We start from the raw sequence: 17144 nt of genomic DNA, 5'->3' as shown, positions 1-17144 counted from the left end.
TTTCAGGCACACCAATCAGACGTAGATTTGGTCTTTTCACATAATCCCATATTTCTTGGAGGGTTTGTTCATTTCTTTTTCCTTTTTTTTCTGTAGACTTCTCATCTCGCTTCATTTCATTCATTTGATCTTCAATCATTGATACTCTTTCTTCCAGTTGATCAAGTCAGTTACTGAAGCTTGTGCATTTGTCACGTAGTTCTCATGTCATGATTTTTATCTCTGTCAGTTCGTTTATGGCCTTCTCTGCATTGATTATTCTAGTTATCCATTCTTCCATTCTTTTTTCAAGATTTTTAGTTTCTTTGCACTGGGTATGTAGCTCCTCAGTTGAAAATGCAGAAATCACCCGTCTTCTGTGTCGCTCACGCTGGGAGCTGGAGGCTGGAGCTGTTCCTATTCGGCCATCTTGGGCACCACTATCTTTTCACTAAAATCTTATTTTTGCCTTTTACATCCTGGGGAATGGTAGTTTGAGCTGCCATTCTGACCGTGTTAGCTGAATGGTTAGCATTTCTAGTAGCTGTGTTCTCTTTAAAGAGGAGTATTTTTCTGTCTACCTTGATAATGGGAAGGAGATTTAAAGCCCTCTTTTGTGGAAGAAAAAATGTCTTTCTTTTATAGAGTGAAATGAAATCTGATCTCTTTCATCTCTTTGGCACCATGACACTTCCTGTGTACAATCATTAAACATTTCACACAAGGGTAGTTCAGGTCACTGATTTTAATTATCGGAGGCGCCATACTGTACAGCCTACAATAGCATTAGCATAGTAGAAGATAACGGACATGAGGGAAAGTGACAGAAATAACAGAAGTGGCTAGAAGGTACATAATATAGTGATAATAGCTATCATCGGGCATCTATTATGTGCCCGGTATAGGATTTAGACATGCCTCACATCTGCTACGTACAGTACCTTACTTAATTCTTACAACAAATAAATGAGGTTGTTAGATGTGGTTTTATTTTTCAGATAAAGAAACTGAGCCTGAGAGATGGTGTTTTGAAGAAGGTTATGAGCCTATTATGAAATAGGGTTTAGCTGGAGTATGGCCCATTCTCTTTTCTCCACATCATGCTGTCTCCCAATAAAGCAAAACAAATGAAAAAGGAAATGATTTGCTGTAAACCAATTGCAAACCACAAGAAACAGTGAATGAAAGGTCACAGGGTGAATTACACAGAGAGTGTTATAAACTTGGCAGGGAGAAATAAAAAGTTTTATCATTTCTCTGTATGGCAGAGGGGGAGGAAAAAAATGGAAGGAACAGCAAAAACAATGGTTTCCTGAGGTGATCATAAATGTGCTTCCACAGAAAATGACGTTTCAGAGGAACAGTGGAAATTGAAGAAGCAGGAAGGACTGAATATATGGAAGTGATAGGCAAGAATGATTAGGAGACCAGAGAGAGAGAAAAAAGTAATTCAGGTAACCATCATAGCACTACCTTTCAAACTTTTCTGACTGCAGTCACAGTAAGAAATGCATTTTACGTAGGTACCCAGTTAACAACACTGCGTGTGTGTATGCGTGTGTGTGTGTGTGTGTGTGTAGTGTTATATATCATTAAAACAAAGGTGCAAAAGCAATTTAGTGAAAAGCGATAGTCTTTTACAAATGGTGCTAAAATAACTGGATATACATATACAAAAATAATTGAACTTCATATCTCTTCTTATATACAAAAATGGACTTGAAACAGGTCACGGACCTATAGGTATAAACCTAAAACTATAAAACTTCTAAAAGAAAACATAGGAGAAAATCTTTGTGATCTTAGATTAGACAAAAATTATTTAGACTGGGCACAGTAGCTCATGCTTGAGGCCAGGAGTTGAGACCAACCTGGGCCACATAATGAGATCCCATCTCTACAAAAAATACTTTTTTTGACAAAATAATTTTTAGGTATAACACCTATGGCATGATCCATTAAATAATAAATTAATAAAGTAAACTTTATCAAAATTAAAAACTTCTGCTCTTCACAAGACAATTTCAAAAATGAAACTATAAGCACAGATTAGAAGAAAATATTTGCAAGGTACATATCTGATAAAGGACTTGCATTCAGAGCATATAAAATACTCTTGGTCTAATATCCAGCATCTATAAGGAACAGAAACAAATTTACAAGAAAAAACCAAACAACCCCATTAAAAAGTGGGCAAGTGACAAGAATACTTTTCTAAAGAAGACATACATGTGTCCAAGAAGCATATGAAAAAAAGCTCAATATCACTGATCATTAGAGAAATGCAAATCAAAACCACAATAAGATACTATGTAACACCAGTCAGAATCGCTATCATTAAAAAGTCAAAAAATAACAGATGCTGGCAGGGTTGCAGAGAAAAGGGAACACTTGTTGGTTGGAGTGTAAATTAGTTCAACCATTGTGGAAAGCAGGGTGGCACTTCCTCAAAGAGCTAAAAACAGAACTGCAATTTGATGCAGCAATCCCATTACTGGGTATAAAACCAGTGGAATATAAATTAGTATATCATAAAGACACGTGCACACAAATGTTCATTGCAGCACCACTCACAATAGCAAAGACATGGAATCAACCTAAATGCCCATTAATGATAGATTGAATAAAGAAAACATGGTGCATATACAACATGGAATACTACACAGCCATAAGAAAGAGTGAGATCATGTCTTTTGTGGGAACGTGGATGGAACTGGAGGCCATAGCTTTAGCAAACTAATGCAGGAACAGAAAACCAAATACTGCATGTTCTCACTTATAAGTGGGAGCTAAATGATGAGAACTCACAGACACAAGGAAGAGAACAACAGCCTACTTGAGGGTAGAGGATGGGAGGAGGGAGAGGAGCAGAAAAAGTAACTATTGGGTACTAGGCTTAGTACCTGGGTGACAAAATAATCTGTACAACGAACCCTCATGACATGAGTTTACCTGTATAACAAACTTGCACATGTACCCCCAAACCTAAAATAAAAGTTTTTTAAAAAGCTTAACTCTCAATAAGAAGACGAGACAATTAAGAAATGGGCAAAATATTTGAACACTTCACTAAAGAAAATATATGGATAGCAAATAAGCAAAAGATCCTCTACATGATTAGTCATTAGAGATTGCAAATTAAAACTGCAATGAGGTATCACTACATACCTATTAGAATGCACCAGTTAAGAAGACCAAGTGTTGGTAAAGATGTGGAGAAAATAGAACTCTCATACACTGCTAGTGGGAATGTAAAAATGACACAACTACTATTGAATCAATTTGGAAGTTCCTTTACAAATTTATACATCTACCATATGATCCAGCCATTGCACTTCTAGTTATTTACCCAAGATAAATGAAAACAAATGTCCATAAAAAGGTTTATACACAAATGTTCATAGCAGTTTTATACAGCCCCAAATTGAAAAGAAACTCAAAGTCCATCAACAGGTAAATGTTACATATCTGTACAATAGAATATTACTCAGCAATTAAAAGGAATAAACTATTGTTACATGTTATAATTCGGATGATCTCAAAATAATTATGCTTAGTGTAAGAAGCCAGACAAGCCGGGCCCGGTGGCTCACTCCTGTAATCCCAGCACTTTGGGAGGCCAAGTTGGGAGGCCAAGTTGGGTGATAGGAGTTTGAGACCAGCCTGGCCAACATGGTGAAACCAAATCTCTACTAAAAATACAAAAACTAGCCGAGTGTGGTGGTCGGCACCTGTAATCTCAGCTACTAGGGAGACTGAGGCAGGAGAATGTTTGAATCCAGGAGGCGGAGGTTGCAGTGAGGGAGATTGCGCCACTGCACTCCAGCCTAGGCAACCGAGCAAGACTCCCTCTCAAAAAAAAAAAAGAAAAAAAAAAAGAAGCCAGACAAAAGAGGGTGCTTACTGTACGATTTGATGCCATTTCGATCAAATTCTAGAAACCGTAAACTAATCTACAGTAACAGAAAGCAGAAAAGTGATTGCCTGGGTATGGGAAAAATGACAGATATGTTCTTCATCTTAAATGTAGTGAGAATCCATGGATAGAGCTGCTCGATTTCACAAATAAAAACATAGAGTGGCCAGTAAAATTTGAATTTCAGATGAATAAATTTTTTAGTATAAGTATGTACCATGCAAATGTTTGGGACATACTTATACTAAAAATGATTCATTGTTTATCTGAAATCCAAATTTAACTGGGAATTCTGTACTTTAAATCTGACGACCCTGTTCATGTGTGTACATATATGTAAAAATGTACAGATGTATGCTTCAAATATGTGCAATTTATTGTACGTCAATTACATCTCAATACAGCTGGCTTAAAAAAAAAAAAAAGAAAGAAATTGAAGTTAACCAAGGAAGATGAAATGACTTTCCCAAGTTCTCTATGCCAATGGCAGCAAGTTCAAAACCAAAATCTTAATTGCCATTTTTCCCTGTTCAAGTGCTCTATTATACCAAGTAGTTTCTAAAAAAATAAAAAAAATTTTTTAAAAAGTGTTTATTTACAGGGATGGGAAAATAAATCCTCAGAGTAAGAATATTCAGATAAAGAAATTTAATTTGTAAATCTTTACTCTCGTGTGGCTTTACCCACCTACTATTTCACCTGTTTATAAATCCATTTTACAAGCTAAGTGCTGCAGCATAGTGAAATCCGTTTTTGGAATGAATAAGGAGTCACTTTATTTCTGTCTTCTCAATGATCAGGAAGCACAGCCAATTCCCTGGATGTCTTAAAGTAGAGAAGGGCAAAGGTTTTACAAAAGAGATAGCAAAAAAATGTAAAGATTATCTATCTGTTGATTATGGCTTACTTGCTTTCCACAATTAAATATTTCTCAATAATCCAGATAGCAGGTTCACATGTTTTTCTTACAGCATACTTTTAGCTATTTTCCTTTTATGATGTATTTACAAGGTTGAGAAATACCACTTACTGGTCTAAATTACCCTGGCCTAAATTGAAGTCACTTACTGCCATCGAGAAATAGACAAGCCCTTCCTAATGTACTGTTTATCTAGGGAATTGCCACATTTCATCCAGGCTAAAAGTGTCATTTTCATAAATTACATTTAACTTGTCTATAATTGTGATGCTCTTTGCTATCAATGCCTACATTTAAAGTGGTAAATTTATTTTCTCTTTTTGAAGCAAAGCTAGTATTAAGTCAATGGTACTTTTTTTTTTTTTTTAGACAGGGTCTCACTCTGTCTCCCAGACTAGAGTGCAGTGGCACGATCTTGGCTCACTGCAGGCTCAAATTCCTGACCTCCTGGGCTCAAGCAATCCTCCAGCCTCAGCCTCTCAAGTAGCTGGGACCACAGGTGGATGCCACCACGCCCAGTTAATTTTTACATTTTTTTGTAGAGACAGGGTCTCACTATGTTTCCCAGGCTGGTCTTGAACTCCAGGACTCAAGTGATCCTCCTGTCTTGGCCTTCCAAAGTAGTCATGAGCCACCACGCCTGGCCTTAATGGTACATACGTTTTACAACACATATTATTATAGAGTGGAGGACTAAGAGCACTATTTTTACCCAGTCCAGTGTTGGTTGTGCTCTGTGGATTACATCATAATTACCATCATTACTCAGAGCAATAAAACAGCAATGCATACCTCTCAGCTCTTTCCAGTGTGGGTAAAACCAGGGCGATTCTCACCTAATGTTATTTCCAATCTATCTGTATAATTTACCGTCTTCCCCACTTTTCTATTTTTTTATTGCGCTGGCAAATCTATTTTATATTCCCATCTTCTCACTGGTCATTTATACAACTCTAATAATGAGAAAACCAATTAACACAAAGGCAGAAATGATATGGGGCCAAACTGACACTGGCAATGTAGAGTCAAGCAAGACTCTCCATTGGGACCTCTTATTGTACAAATAAAAATACGCTCTTTTATGAATCTACAGAATAGTCTGTTTAAATGAAATACTTATTTTTGCAGTTATGTAATCAATTAAGTCTAATAAATAGAGAAGCTTCATTCATATCTAAAATATGCAAGAAGGAGGTGTAAGATAAAAGACAAATATGAAAACTGCTGTAGATCAGGATTTAGTAAACCATGCCTTGCGTGCCAAATCTGGCTTGCCACCTTTTTTTATACAGCTAAAAGTGAGCTTTCACTTTGTAAGTGGTTGAAAAAAATTAAAAGAAAAATCCCAACCCGTAAAAACTATATAAAATTCTAATTTCAGTGTCCATAAATTATGTTTTATTAGAACACAGCCACACTTACTGGTTTACATATTGTCTACTGCAGTGACAGGGTTGAGGAGTTGTGATAGAGATTGTATGTATGACCTGTATAGGCCTAAAACATTTAGTATCTGGCCTTTAAAAAAAAATGTGCTGACTTCTGCTCTAGATCAAGGAGTTTGATTATGGAAGCCAGGCACAGTGGCTCATGTCAGTAATCCCAGCACTTTGGGAGGCCGATGTGGGAGGATCACTTGAGGCCAGGAGTTTGACACCAGCCTGGGTAATATAGTAAGTCCTCCATATCTACCCAAAAAAATTAAAAAATTAGCCAAGTGTGGAGGCCCATGCCTGTAATCACAACTACTTGGGAGGCTGAGGTGGGAGAATTATTTGAGCCCAGGAGTTCAAGGCTGCAGTGAGTCAGGATTGTGCCACTGCACTCCAGCCAGGGCAACAGAGTGAGACCCTGTCTCTAAACAATAACAACAATTAAAGAGCTTGAATATGGAGGAATACCAATAATTGCCCTCTCCCTTGCATTTTGTGAGGATAGCTTCTGACTGAGCCCCTGGCTTGCCTCCATTTCTTGGTATTGCTTTAGTATAAACCCGTATCCTTGGCTGGGTGTGGTGGCTCACACCTGTAATCCCAGCACTTTCGAGGAGGGTAGATCACCTGAGGTCAGGAGCTTGAGACCAGCCTGACCAACATAGTGAAACCCTGTCTCTATTAAAATTACAAAATTAGCTGGGCGTGGTGGTGCATACCTGTAATCCCAGCTACTTCGGAGGCTGAAGCAGGAGAATTGCTGGAGCCCAGGAAGCAGAGCTTGCCATGAGCTGAGATTGTGCCATTGCACTCCAGCCTGAGCAACAAGAGCGAAGCTTCATCTCAAAACAAAACAAAACAAAACAAAACAAAAGCCATATCCACAAGTACGATAGTACAAACACCAAACTAATTATGATTTAGCTAGAAATGAAGACCAAAGAGGAGAAAAGAAGTAACTTCAAATAATTTTGTGTGGTCTTAAAAGTAAACTGCACAGCAGCAGTAAAAAGTTGCCTTGTGTCTGTATGTGTGTTTGTGTGTGTTTACTCTGAGGAATGTTTTCCTTTTTGCTTTGTAACTGATTACCCAGAGGCCAGCACACTCTTCTCCCTTTCCAGAGAGCCTCCATTTTTTGTTTGGGTGTCTACCCTGACCTCACATGACTCAGGATGAAATTCTGAATCATCCAAGCCAGTCATCGAAATTCCAGTTCGCTTGCCAGTGCTTGGTTTTAGGAAGAGACGAATGACTCAATCCTGGTGAATAAAATGAGAGAGGAATTTATCTGAGGTTTTCTAGGAAGGGCTTCCCCACTGATTGAACATACACACACCCTCTTGAACATCATTGTATCTGCCTGTGATACCTGAAACTGTGACAGCCTCCTAGGGACCTCCAGGGGAATTTGCCCGAGGTAAGGGGAGGGTGCAGTGCACACAGATGGAAAAGCCTGTGATTCTGAAGACATCATTGAGCTACTGAAGAAAGCAACCCTAGATTCCTCCTCCTGCCTCAGAAAATCTTATTATGGGACATAATTTTCCTTTATTGTTTAATCAATTTTGCAATGGATTTCCTATTACTTACAGCACTCAAATGGATTTTTATTAGTTCTATATATACAAATCTTACTATTTTTTTTCATGAAATATCTAGAACCTATCTATGTGAATAGTGAGAGTTTCTTATAATAAAATTGACTGTATCATGCACATTTGTGCTAGGAAAATTGCAAGCCAAAATAAAGAAAATGTAATTTATTTGTTATATACTTAGGTTTTCCTTTCAGGAGAGATGAATATGTGGAGAGTCACTTGGTTGCAAAATTTTGTCAAGAGGGTCAGTTTTACTTTTCAACTAAAAGTCCAAGGATGTTTACAAAATTTTTTATTTTGTCTTCTTTCTCTACTAAACAGGAAAACTATGGAATTTTACATTTTTGATTACATCAGCAAATTTAATGAGCGAGCAGTCATTCTTTCAGCAAATATTACTAAGCATTGGCTTGGTGCATTGCACTGTGAAGAATGCAAAAGAGGTTCCAAAGCAAATGAGACATAGTGTGAGTCTCTAATAGGGACTAATAAGGGGTTAACTGTCAAGCAAAGAGACAAGACACATCCTCACGAAACGGCTAGGAAACCTCAGCACACAAATGAAACAGATCAAATTGTACTTTAAAGTTTCAGTGAATAATAATGTTTGCCATGAAGGATAGAAAACGTTTTCCTTTTTTTTTTTTGAGATGGAGTCTCACTCTGTTGCCAGGGTGGAGCGCAGTGGTGTGATCTCGGCTCACTACAAGCTCCGCCTCCCGGGTTCAAATGATTCTTCTGCCTCAGCCTCCCAAATAGCTGGAACTATAGGCACATGCCACCACACCCAGCTAATTTTTGTATTTTTAGTAAAGACAGGGTTTCACCATGTAGACCAAGATAGTCTCGATCTGTTGACCTCATGATCCACCTGCCTTGGCATCCCAAAATGCTGGGATTACAGGCGTGAGCCACCACGCCCTGCTCAGCAAATGTTTTCTAAAGGAGGTGAGCATGGTCTTTAGATTGTATGGGAGACCAGAAAAACAGATGCCATGTCATAATGACCTTTGTTCCCACTGAGCCAGTATTGGGCACGTGGTAAGGTGCCAAATATATTATTTAAGCCATCAGTTAAACTGTGCATAAGTATCAGGTGAATTCTCTAATTCTTTGTGACTGAATTCCAATTTATAATTTGAGGCATAATTATATCAGTTACCTAATTGACACAATAATCCCAAGAGTTTATTATTGGAAGCAGTTTGATTAGTAACCACTGCCCCTAATGCTTTCAGGTTGTCCACAGGAAAGTTTGACTACAAAAAATAAAAAGAATAATAATGAAGTCCAGGCACAGGGGCTCATGCCTGTAATCCCCACACTTTGGGTGTCCAGAGTAGGAGGATCACTTGAGGCCAGGAATTCAAGATCACCCTGGGCAACACAGCAAGACCCTGTCTCTATTAAAAAGAAAAATGAAAAAAATGAGAAAGTTCATCATTTGAGAATAGAACTAAGGTATGTAGCAAGGATGCTTTTGCCTGCTGTTTATTCAGCTCATTCAGAAATTTGACAAACCGAGCCTTTCAGTTCTTTCAATGGTTAGACCCATTGCATAACTGTACCAACTGAATTGAAATGCAGCATTTAAACATTTTCCAGGCCATGAGTCCGTTCTGTGGTAAATGTCAGAATTGGAGAGCCTATTCACATTAGCAGTTGTAGTAATTAATCTCTAGCAGTATCTCCTTTTTTCTTCCCCCTATGTGCACATGTCAGATGTGCCCATTAGAGTTCATTTCATAGGTTCGAATCCCACCACCGCCCTCTGGCCTTTACCTTGGCTTGATTCCCCTGACAAGCCCAGCTGTTCTGCACTGCACATCTTCAAGGGGCAAATTATGCCTATGGTGTCAACAGATTATCAAATATACTTATTGAAACACTCATTTCCACGGTCCACTTGATTCCTTCTGATTTATTTCTTTGATGAGTTTCCATCTGGTCACTGAAATTGAGGACTGACCTCATGAGGCAATATTATAAAATGAAATAATATTCCTGTGAGCTCTCATCCTTCTATCTCTAAGTCTTAAAAATAAATGTAGTGAAAAGCAATTCTTCCTTTGACCTTACACTTAAGTATCTTAACATAAATCCCAGAATAGGAGGGTTTTAAGGCAGTTCTAGAAATTAAGTGGCTTGTTGGAAATTTTAAGAAGTGATTACCTCTCACCCAATGTGACTTTATATATCTTCAGTCTTATAATGGAACTCTTTAATTCATATGTTCAATCAACAATTCACTTATTTATTCAACATGCATTTCTTTTGTGGATCTCCTATGTTCAAAGCACAGTGCTGCCTATTAAGAATTAACAGAGATAAATAAGATACAACTCTTATCCTCCAAGAGCTTACAAATGAGGAAGATCCAGTAAATTTGATATAGAAAAGAAGAAGTGAAATTCAATGAAGCTACCGTACTACATTGTGTTGAGTGTTTAATTTTGACTTGAGGGGATTAGATATGTTCTCCATAGATGGAAGCATTTGCAATAAGCCTTGTAGGGTTTGGTTTAACAATGAGAAAAGGTTATGGAAGGTATTATGGTCTGATTAAGAAGACACTATTCTGCAATCCTGAGAAATCTGAATGGAAATAAATTCCCAAGCGCTGGAGAAAATTATTTCATGTTTTTAAGGAAAGGAAGTGTTTAATGTTATCTGAGTTTTAAATCACTCTTGACAGCTGTATAGAAGATGGATTAGAAAGGAGAGAAACTAGAGCCAAGACTAGTTAAGGAGGCTGTGGTGATAATCCAGATGATGAAGAATTGTTTATTTCTAGCACCTGCCTCTCAAAGAATGCCAGTTTCATAAAGGCAACGGCCTTTGTTTTTTTCACTGCTATATTCCAAGCACTCAGAACAGTGCCTGACATGTAGTAGCTGTTCATAAGTACGTGTTGAATAAATGAATAAATCAGTGAAAGATAAATGAATGAACTAAATGAGGCAATGAAACTGCAGAGAATCCCAGTAATAGCAAAAAACAAAACAAAACAAAACAAACCTGGAGAGAAGAGGTGAGAAAGAGACATTTGCTTCAGGGATGGAATTTTCCCCTACTCTATTAACACACATTGTAGTTCGGTACTTTTCTTTCTTTCTTTTTTCTCTTTTTTTTCTTTTTTTTAGAGACAGGATCTCACCCTGTTGCCCAGGCTGGAGTGGCATGATCATAGCTCACTGCTACCTCAAACTTCTGTGCTCAAATGAGCCTCCTGAGGAGCTGGGACTACCCGGGCATGCCACAGGCGACTGGATAATTTAAAATTAGGAGTCCTACACTCCAGTGATCCTCCCTTCTTAGCCTTCCATGGTGCCTGACACACCATGCCCAGCCCTTTCTTCAAGTGTTGGCAAAAGATGAAGTTTGTTGGACTGACGGGACATGCACACACACACACAAACACACATACTTGGATTGCGAAGCATGTACGCTTTTCACCACACCTTCTAAAACGAAGTGCTTTTGACTCAACTCGTGCTATGGTTTCAGTGTGCACACCTCCCCAAATTCAGGTGTTGAAATTTAACGGCCGATGTGATAGGAGTAAGAGGTGGGGCCTTTAAGAGATGATTAGGTCATGAGGGCTCCTCCCTCATGAATGAGATTAAAGCCTTTATAAAGAAGGCTTCAGGAAGCCTCCAGCTTGCTTGTCCTTCCACCCGCTGCCCTGTCGGGACCTGGTGTTCCTCCCCTCCAGAGGATGCGGTAACGACGCACCATCTTAGAAGCAGACAGCAGCCTTCGTCACATGACCTGCCAGCACCTTGATCTTGGACTCCCAGCCTTCATAACTGTATGAAAACAAATTTCTGTTCTTTACAAGTTACTTAGTCTCGGGTATTTTGTTATAGCAGCACAAACCAAGACAGCTGGCAAGTAATAGCTTTTTTCAAAAACTTACTACAGTCCACAGAGCAACTAAGGAACTAACGACAGATAAATATCTACTCTCACATGTACAGTAGGATGCATATAAGTGACCCAGTAGGGAAAAACCATCTATGTTGAAATCAGTTTGGGAAACACTGGGCTATGTAACTGTAAATAGTTTATTTACCATATAAGTCTTATCAGAACTCTGAATATACTTTCATATGCTGTGAATATCTACAAGGCAAATGTAGCAAGCAGTGTTCCCAAGTGCATTTGACTGTAGAGATCCCTCCCACACACACCACCACCTTCATGGTGCACTCATGCGAGCAGCATTGGATGACGTATTTGGGAAAACACTGGTCTGAGTCTGGGCACAGTGGCTCATGTCTGTAATCTCAGCACTTTGGAAGGCCAAGGCAGGAGGTTCACTTGAGGCCAGGAGTTTGAGACCAGCCTGGGCAATAAGACTCCATGTCTACAAATAAAAATAATAATAATTAGCCAAATGTGATGGCCTGCACCTGTAGTCCTAGCTGCTCGAGAGGCTGAGTCAGGAGGATCCCTGGAGCCCAGGTGGTCAAGGCTGCAGTGAGCTAGTATTGCATCACTTTACTTCAGCCTGGGTGAAGCAAGGTCCTGTTTCTGAAAAGGGAAAAAAGTATCTTCTGAAGGGTACACCTCAGAGTAAAATAAAATTTAAAAACTGGCTTAAACATACACTGCAATTCCAAAAAGACTAACACAGTTCTTCCATATTTCACTGTTTAGAAGAGATTGCAAAAAGTTCCTTATGACAGAGTTTTGCAAATGAGACCTCAACACCTGTCATATGGAGAGAGAAAACAGGTTTTCATGCTCTGACGATTCTGTGCTTTATCAAGGTAGGTCTATCTAAGTGAAAACCTGAAGCAAATAAAACTGAAGCCACGATGTATTCATCAGGGGAAATTAGCCACTCAGTGAATACTCAATTTTCTTGGGGAGTGAGGGTGATTAGGAAGCTGTGAAAACACCTGCTAAAATTGTTTCTGGAAAAACCCTCACATTTTCGGCTTCCTTGGAAAGCTGAGATTCGTTTTCTGAGCACAGTCTTGTTACACGTTTACCATCCTATCAAGAGTACCTGGTCCACGCGTCAGGGGCAGTGGATCAAAGCCTTTGCCCGCCTTGCACTTTCTGCAAATACTGAGCTCCCTGATTTAAGAGCAAGATGAAAGGAGCCACAGGAGCCAGAAAGGACTGAGGCAGTGTCACCACAACACAGATTTTCTCTCCAAGGTCTTTGGTTAACTTTTGGAAAAGAAATGAAGTTCCTTCTTTCTGTCCCCAGTCTGCCCATACACGTCTACACTCATTTTGGCTATGGGGTTTTTGAACTTCTTCCTGGGCCAGTAGCTTCATTGTCTTATCTTTCATCAGTAAGCACCATTTCTTACAGAAAGTCTTAGGTCTTTCACATTCACATGATTAACTTTACCAATTTTAGCAGAGCTTGGTGGCATGTGCCGTAGTCCCAGCTACTTGGGAGGTTGAGGCAGGAGAATCATTTGAGCCCAGGAGTTCAAGTCTTTAGAGCACTATTATTGTACCTGTGAATAGCCACTGCACTTCAGCCTGGGCAACATAGCAAGACCCTATCTCTTTTTAAAAAAAGCATTTATTTGAGCTAGCTGCAAAAGGTTTTTATTATCTTTTAAGTTCTGGGGTACATGTGCAGAACATGCAGGTTTGTTTACATGTGCCATGGTGGTTTGCTGCACCCATCAGCCCATCATCTACATTATGTATTTCTCCTAATGCTATCCCTCTCCTAGCCCCTCACCCCACAACAGGACCCAATGTATGATGTTCCCCTGCCTATGTCCATGTGTTCTCATTGTTCAACTCCCACTTATGAGTGAGAACATGCAGTGTTTGGTTTTCTATTCTTGTGTTAGTTTGCTGAGGATGATGATTTTCAGCTTCATCCATGTCCCTGCAAAGAACATGACCTCATCTTTTTTATGGCTGGGTAGTATTCCATGGTGTATATGTGGCACATTTATCCAGTCTTTCACTGATGGGCATTTGGGTTGGTTCCAAGTCAGCATTCACTATTCACTGTTCACTATTGTGAACAGTGCCACAATAAACATATGTGTGCATGTGTCTTTATAGTAGAATGATTTATAATCCTTTGGGTATATACCCAGTGATGGGATTGCTGAGTCAAATGGTATTTCTGGTTCTAGATCCTTGAGGAATCACCACGCTGTCTTCCACAATAGTTGAACTAATTTACACTCCCGTCAACAGTATAAAAGCATTCCTATTTCTCCACATCCTCTCCAGAATCTGTTGTTTCCTGACTTTTTAATGATTGCCATTCTAACTGGGGTGAGATGGTATCTCACTGTGGTTTTGATTTGCATTTCTCTAATGACCAGTGATAACGAACTTTTTTTCGTATGTTTGTTGGCTGCATAAATGTCTGGGAGAAGTGCCTGTTCATATCCTTCACCCGCTTTTTGATAAGGTGTGTTTTTCTTGTAAATTTAAGTTCTTTGTAGATTCTGGATATTAGCCCTTTGTCAGATGGACAGAAAACATAATTTTCTCCCATTTTGTAGGTTGCCTGTTCACTCTGATGATAGTTTCTTTTGCTGTGCAGAAGCTCTTTAGTCTAATTAGATCCCATTTATCAATTTTGGCTTTCGTTGCCATTGCTTTTGGTGTTTTAGTCATGAAATCTTTGCCCATGCCTATGTCCTGAATGGTATTGCCTAGGTTTTCTTCTAGGGGTTTTATGGTTTTGGGTCTTACATTTAAGTATTTAGTCCATCTTGAGTTAATTTTTGTATAAGGGGTAAGGAAGGGGTTCAATTTCAGTTTTCTGCATATGGCTAGCCAGTTTTCCCAACACAATTTATTAAGTAGGGAATCCTTTCCCCATTAGTTTTGTAAGGTTTGTCAAAGAGAAACATATGTGTCAAGCACACATATGTTTACTGCAGCACTATTCACAGTAGCGAAGACTTGGAACCAACCCAAATGTCCATCAATGTTAGACTGGATAAAGAAATTGTGGCACATATATACCATGGAATAACTATGCAGCCATGAAAAAGAATGAGTTCATGTCCTTTGGAGGGACATGAATGAAGCTGGAAACCGTCATTCTCAGCAAAGTGACTGAGGAACAGAAAACCAAACACCTCATGTCCTCCCTCATAAGTGGGAGTTGAACAGTGAGAACATATGGGCACAGGGAGGGGAACATCACACACGGGGGCCTGTCGGGGTGGGGGGCTAGGGGAGGGATAGCATTAGGATAAATACTTAATGTAGATAATGGGCTGATGGGTGCAGCAAACCACCATGGCACGTGTATACCTATGTAACAAATCTGCACGTTCTGCACATGTACCCCAGAACTTAAAATATCATAGTAAAAAAATTTAATCTTTTCCCAGACCTCTTATTTCTGCTTTTTTCACCTATTTCTATAATTCTTTTTTTTTTTTTTGTTCATTGTTTTACTTTTAAAATGCAAATGCTTCTGCCTTTGGTAATGTTATAAGCTTACCCTCATCTAACAATTTTCTCCATTTTTCAATTTTTTGCTAATACATTTGGGGAGTATTCTAATACTCATTTCAGATTTTTATCTACCTAGATAAAACACCTCAATATTTGAAGGCCTACATCCTGCAAATATGGCATGTGAGAAATTTTAGAATAGATCATGTCTTTTTTTTTTTTTTTTTTTTTGAGGTGGTCTTGCTCTATTGCCCAAGCTGAAGTGCAGTGGCACAGTCACAGCTCACTGCAGCCTCCACCTCCTGGGCTTAAGCAATCCTCTCACCTCCATCTCTCAAATAGCTGGGACCACAGGTGTGTGCCACCATGCATGGCTAATTTTTATTTTTTGTAGAGACAGGGTCTCACTAGTTATCCAGGCTGGTCTCAGATTCCTGAGTTCAAGCGATCCACCCACTTTGGCCTCCCAAAGTGCTGGGATTACAGGCATAAACCACCACATCCAGCCCATGTCTATGTTAAGTTGATTATATACAAAGCAGTTTAATGGGTCAATTAAGAGCCCAACCTTTGCATCAGCCTGTCTGGGTACAAAGACCTTGTTAGCTATAATTCTGGACAAGTAACCAATCTTTCATTTTCCCCATACATAAACTGGAGAAAAAAAATTCTACCAGTCTCATTTGGTTACTAATAAGCATTAATAAGAATTATTAATTATAAATAAGTATTAATATGAATTAACATGTCTAAAAGGCTTATAATAGAACCTAGAATATAGTAAGTGCCATATAATTATTGGCTATTAGTATTTCAATGGTTACATTAACAAAAGTATCTTAGAATAAAGTGTGGAGAAATTTTAAGTACTTTTTGTCTTTTAAAGGTCCAGACTACATAAAGGATTATTTACCCAAAATTCATCAGCACACCTGCTATGTAGGAGAACAGCATCCGGCATTAGAAAAAACTGGAGATCTCAGATATTTATGGAGGCCTGCCTCAAATAGAAGCTTGCCAGCAAAATATAAACATGAGTACGTTGGTGAAATTGGTTGGGGAGTACCACAGTATAATTTTATCAACAAATCAAGACTGGAGAGTGGCTTCCATATCAAGGTATTGCTCTTAAATTTATGCTTTTCATAGTGTCCTGTTTTCTAACTTGAATTCTTTATGAATTTGCTTCTAAAGGAAATGTCGGGTGCTTGATTTCTCATTGAGACATAAAGAGGTTTGAGTTTTGCAGAAAGACATGTGTGAATAAATGCATGTGCTCCACTCCTGGAGCCCGTTTAATACACCAGGGGAAGGGTATGAGGAAAACGAAGCCATGGATAATGCAAAAGCGTTTGTGTTTGGCTTTGGCATGCATTCTGATTCACATTCAGGCTGAGGCACTGGCACACACTCTTCCCCCATCCTAGCACTGCTTCATGCGTGGGTGGTGCAAAGAAAGAAGCCTGTGCTGGGCATAATCCACAAACCTAACATGTGCGTCTCAGATCTTTAAGATTCACTGTACTGATAATGCCTTCGTATCCAGTATTAATAATTCAGGGTATGTTGTCAGAGGGTTTTAGAAACCTTGTCTTATTTCCTTTTGGTTATGTAGACATAGGCATGAGATCATGGTGTCTCCTCTGAAACAGAAGAGTGCACAAGTGGTTTTAGAAGTAAAATCTGAGAATCTGGATATTTTTTTCCAGGCAGGCCTGTGCATTGTCTGAAAATTGAATGTATCAATCATGCAATAACTGTATTTCCTCAAATTCTTAAGTTTCATCTGGTAAAAGTTAACAAAAGGAAAAACCATTTATTATTTTTTAATTTTTTTTTTTGAGACAGGGTCTCACTCTGTCGCCCAGGCTGGAGTGCAGTGGCAC

At 38.9% G+C, this 17144-nt stretch overlaps 1 protein-coding gene across 2 annotated transcripts in view; it reads left to right on the top strand.

Annotated features, from left to right (window-relative positions):
- LOC105532345 (chromosome unknown open reading frame, human C4orf45) overlaps positions 1-17144 on the top strand; it is a 149236-nt gene that overhangs the window by 36515 nt on the left and 95577 nt on the right. Inside the window, exon 2 of one of the 2 annotated variants that reach the window (XM_011970521.1) lies at positions 16145-16377. The exons of the other annotated variant lie outside the window; for it this stretch is intronic. Within the exon in view, the coding sequence (XP_011825911.1) occupies positions 16145-16377 (233 nt within the window). The remainder of the gene's footprint in view (positions 1-16144; positions 16378-17144) is intronic. 2 annotated transcript variants of the gene reach the window in all.

This window comes from Mandrillus leucophaeus, unplaced genomic scaffold (assembly GCF_000951045.1).
Source record: "Mandrillus leucophaeus isolate KB7577 unplaced genomic scaffold, Mleu.le_1.0 Scaffold95, whole genome shotgun sequence".
In the NCBI taxonomy this organism is placed as follows: Eukaryota; Metazoa; Chordata; class Mammalia; order Primates; family Cercopithecidae; genus Mandrillus; species Mandrillus leucophaeus.
This window is presented reverse-complemented; position numbering and strand designations above follow the sequence as displayed.